General features: G+C 42.6%; 1 protein-coding gene across 1 annotated transcript; it reads right to left on the reverse strand.

The window, feature by feature from the left end:
* Positions 1-581: 581 nt before the first annotated feature.
* FST (follistatin) lies at positions 582-4529 on the reverse strand (the record flags this gene model as incomplete). Its single annotated transcript, XM_009868913.1, has 4 exons — positions 582-1688; positions 2406-2636; positions 3684-3908; positions 4288-4529. Coding segments are annotated over 4 exons (781 nt in total), but the record flags the coding sequence as incomplete, so codon positions are not given.
* Between the last annotated feature and the right edge of the window lie 361 nt (positions 4530-4890).

Genomic DNA, 4890 nt, shown 5'->3' on the forward strand with positions numbered 1-4890 from the left:
CTTGGTTCACTACTAGAATCCACTCTTAAAAGTGTGTCCCTCTGAATATTGGTTCACCAAAAAGAACTTCTGAATTAACTTTCCTATTAGGGAGAAAGTAACTAACTTCCAGGTGATAATGTACTCTTTGATGGTTTGTTGAGCTTTACACATCTTGAATTTGCTCAAGTAGGCCATATTTTGCTTTTTCTATTGGTCATCTAAAATGGTTACACAACTGCAGTCCCAGTAACATGGATCTGAAACTTCAGCTCCTAGAAATATGGAAGTTGAAAATGTCCAAGAAACGACAGACTTTTTAGACGATGCAGAAGGAAACAGAAATGCTGAATTTCTTCTCCTCCATCACTGTACTTGGATTTAAAATTTTTTAATACCAATGAAATGGAGACATTGCTCCTGTTTGCAAAAAAGGGCTCCTGTCTGAAAAAAAGGGTTTCTTGAGTCAACTCAAAGCTTTGGCCTTATTCAATGTGTTTTGCAGCTATGCCATGCACAGGCCTCCTTTCCCCTAACCACCAGTCAGTCAGTACGCATTAGAGGGCCAGAATCCCTTAGAACCAAAAACCTAGGACTGCCTCTAGGGAAAATTCCATTTTTTATTTTTTTCACTCATCATTTCTTTACAAATACACATTATAACTTTTATATACATTGCACATTTACATGGTAGAAAAGTACAAAACTATATATTTAAATGAATTTATATTTAACTCGCCATGTTTGAAAATATAAAATTGCATCAGAAAAGAAGTATTATGAAAAGCAAGAAACTTGAACTGATAAAGCTTTGATATAACTTTTAGTGACACACTGATTCCGAAAACTTTGAAAGCGGTACTGCAAGACCATCTTAAAGGAAACACCTGATAGAACACTTACGCATGTTACAAAAAAAGTAAAACAATAAAAATAAAATAAAACCTTTATTCTCATTACAGTTAGCCCTGTAGCTATTAACAACCTTCATAATCCGATTTCGTTGGGTCCAGAATTTGTATAGTACAGTATATATGCTCAGCACTTTGAGATCACTTCAGTACATGACGTGATCAGAAGTAGAAAGAAGTGGAAGAAGTTTCCTTAAAGATCGCCTCACTGTACCCTGGAAGTATACTTAAGTCAGTTACAATGCCTTTTGGTCAGTCAAGATTCCTTGTAAACAAACACCCGAGGGATCTTTTATGTACAGAATTGGCAAGAAGAATATCCAATAAATAAACATAACAGAAACCGACATGCAAGTTGGTTAAAGTGGAAAAGTGTAACACCAGTGAAACAAAGAGATGAGATCATGTGGGTAAGCTCTAAGGAATGGACTCTTATAGTTTACAAGAAAAAAGAAAAGCTTTACTTTACAAGCAAGAGACCTCACAATAAATAACACTGCTCTTCCCGTAACGAATAAATTTCTTCAAAAAACAAGGTGTACAGTCAACCAGACATTTTATGTATAAATTATAAAACATGACACAGTATAAATAAATGTCTACGAGACTCAACTATATGTATACTTTTTTCCTCCCCAAAATAAATAAGCATACACTTATTTACAGTACGGACACTGATTTCGTCCCCAATGGCTGTTCCAATGTGATGGAGGTTTTACCACTCTAGAATGGAAGATATAGGAAAGCTGTAGTCCTGGTCTTCATCTTCCTCTTCATCCTCTGGGTCTTCATTAATGGCTAGATGGGGGAATACAGGGGAGCTGTTGTTTATATAAGGACAACAACAGCGCAGAAGCAGCTCAGTGCATGTTTTCAATGCCCTCTGAACAGCCATAACAGAGCGTTGCATTTTATGCGACTTGTAGTGAGATGCTCTTTGGCATCTGCTGTTATGCAATAAGGTTTTTTATACATAATATATGAAGTCATAACTGCAGAAAGATGTGAAGAATCAATGGCTCAGGTTTTATTGGCAGACTCCTGAAATCAAATGAAAAGCGCTTCTTGCGTTCTAGTTTTAACTGGTTTGTGTCCTTCATTCAGAGTTAGTAGAGGCAACTGTGCTCAACCAGATGCCCACGCGCTACCATTAAGCTAGTTCTTTTGGACCGAGTCATAGAGTTTTTCCAGGTGTCAATAAAGAAATCAGTGAAGCACATGAGAGCAGACAAAGTAGAAAAAAAAAATGCTAACATTACATTCCTAGAGCAACCCGTTTCTGATAAAATGCTTTGTCCTTAGAATATCCCCAAATCCCCAACTTGAAGGCCAACTCGTTGGAGATCAATTGCATTCTATCAGTAACCAAAGTGTGCGTGTGGTAGATACATACTTATATGGTACCTGAAAAGACCTCTAAATCAAGCTTTCTTATGTTTGAAGGTGTAAGTCTTCGTTACCTAAGGATTGCCTTCAGAAGCTTTAAGTGTCTGCAGAGATAAAAATCTCACTTACAGTTGCAAGATCCAGAGTGCTTTACTTCTAGAAGCACACCCATGGAGCAGGCTGCCTCTTTCATGGCACACTCGCTTGGGTAAGTTGTGTTATCACTGGCACAGACTGCCTCGTCTGACTTGCTTTCCGGGCATAGCTCATCGCAGAGGGCGCACCGACCTCTGCCAACCTTAAAATCCCACAAGCATTTCTTCCCAGCGCTGCACTGAATGTCTTCACAGGACTTGGCTTCTGAAAATACACAGAGCATACTAGAGGTAAGTGAAAAGACAAAGAAAAAAGCAACGCAACAGTAAACAACCCCAAACTCCCTCTTCCTGTGAGCTGTGAATAGACAAAGCTCAGATGCAGTAGATGCCATGGTACTTGCTGATTTTGCTTAAGCAAGTAGTCCCTTGGACACCATTGCCTGCCTATGTGTGGGGGAGGAAAGACAGCTGTGCCAGCAGAGCTTGGCCCTGGGAATACAGAATTACATTTGCCTGCTGTAAATGACTTTCCTGCTCCATTTGATGTCAGTGAAAATTCAGCTCCCCAAATTAGCACTAAGTGCAGAATTTGCCAACATATTCAGCATTTCTAAATCAATTATTTTAAAGCTAACTACACATGGTAGTTATCTACGAGACTGGAAAGGGAATTCCCCTCAACCTATGGCAACTAAAAATGGCCTAAGACTCTCCCGAATTCCCCCAGCAGTTGTGGAGAGCAGAGGCTGGCCTCAATGTGCTTCCTTGGCAACATGCTTCACTACCAGTGCTTCCTGGAAATCATGATACAAAATGCCAGGATGCACAGAGATTATTTTCCTATCTTCACCCATCAACTGTCTCCAAACTCTGCAATATTTCTAAAGAGTAAAAAGTGATCAGATGTTTCCAATTAAGTTAATGCAAGCTTTGCCAAGACCACTTGGAAGACAATTGTTTCCAAGAATCCAGATCCATTGCATATCAAGACCTTGTTACACCGTAACCACGTCATCATCTAATTAATGGCAGGTACTGCTCCCTTGGACACTAATGTCAGCATGCAAAGCAATAGCAAGAGAAGCAGCTTCAGGCCCTCTACTCACTTTCTCATCTCTTCTGCAGTATTTTCTGGGGCAAAGCTTATGCTGGCCCTCCCCTTCCTGGAGAGATGCACTAACCCAGGCTTCTGGCAGTCTCCTCCTTCTCCCCAGTGCTAACTACACCCATACAGTTGCACAAAAAAATCGTCCAAAACAACTGATCAAGGAAGCTCCCCCCACCCTTACCCTCCAACCAAGATACCTACTGATGCATTTTCCTTCGTAGGCTAATCCAATGGATCTGCCCAGGAGGCAGGTAGCTTTCCTCAGGTGGCAGGCACTGGCGTAAGTTATGCCGTCATTCCCGCAGAGGTACTGTTCAGGGGAGGTAGGCTCTGGGCAAATTCGATTACATGTCACGCAGTAGGCATTATTAGTTTGGTCAACCACACATGTGGAGCTGCCTGGGCATAAAACATCCCTACAGGTCTCTGAAATAAAGATGGAAACACATGGTGATTAATATGAGATCCCAAGGCCCCCGTAAGAAGTGACTGAGGTGACACAAGGAAACTAATGATCAGATAAAAGCCTTCAGCAGCTCTCCTCTTTTAAGGGCCACTGGAGGAACAGTTCCTATCTCAGGTTAGCTGGTGAGACACAAGTGCTGCTAGACTCTGTTGCTAGAGTGGGGAACTCTGAATCCAGCTATGTCCTTATGTGTTGAGCATGCTTTAGGTACTGTCTCCCAGCATTTGGAACATCACTCTGGTTCCTATCGGGGAAGTACATCCCACAACTCCTCCTCTCTAAACTCAGACACACACCCTTTGGCATTTGAGGGAGATGGGATTAGATTTGCAAACCTACTTTTGCATTTGCCCTGATATTGGACTTCAAGTTCGGGCTGTTCTTTACATCTGGCTTTGAGAAGGGCACACTCGTTCTTGTAGGTTTTCCCATCTAAGCCACACACGGGGCCCTTCCAAGTGATATTAGAGCAATCCGGAGCACAAACACACCGAGGTTTGTTCTTCTTGTTCATTTTACATTTCTTCCCAGGTCCACAGTCCACGTTCTCACATGTTTCTGATGGAAGGAAAGAGGCACCACTTTAGTATCGAGTGTGCAGAACAGACCTGGTGTCAAAACTGCTTAAAGAAAAAAAAAAAAAGCACCATGACACCAGAGCATTGAGAGAAAACACTTTTCCGCCCCTCCAGGAGACACCACTTGAGGGAAACTTCCCCCCACCAGCGGGGGCAGCAGGGGGAGATGAGGTCGATCCCTTCCTTCCCACGGTTTGCACGGCGACCGAGTAGAAATGAGGGTCCCTTCGCTGACCTCGGCGCTCGTACGAGGTACCCCTCACAGCCCCACCGAGGAAGCAAGCGGGAAGACTGCTTCTCCCCCCCGCACCCCGCTCCATCTCCTTCTCCCTTCTCCTCTCCCAGCCCAGTCCTTGCCTGAACC

This window comes from Apaloderma vittatum, unplaced genomic scaffold (genome assembly GCF_000703405.1).
Source record: "Apaloderma vittatum isolate BGI_N311 unplaced genomic scaffold, ASM70340v1 scaffold24664, whole genome shotgun sequence".
In the NCBI taxonomy this organism is placed as follows: Eukaryota; Metazoa; Chordata; class Aves; order Trogoniformes; family Trogonidae; genus Apaloderma; species Apaloderma vittatum.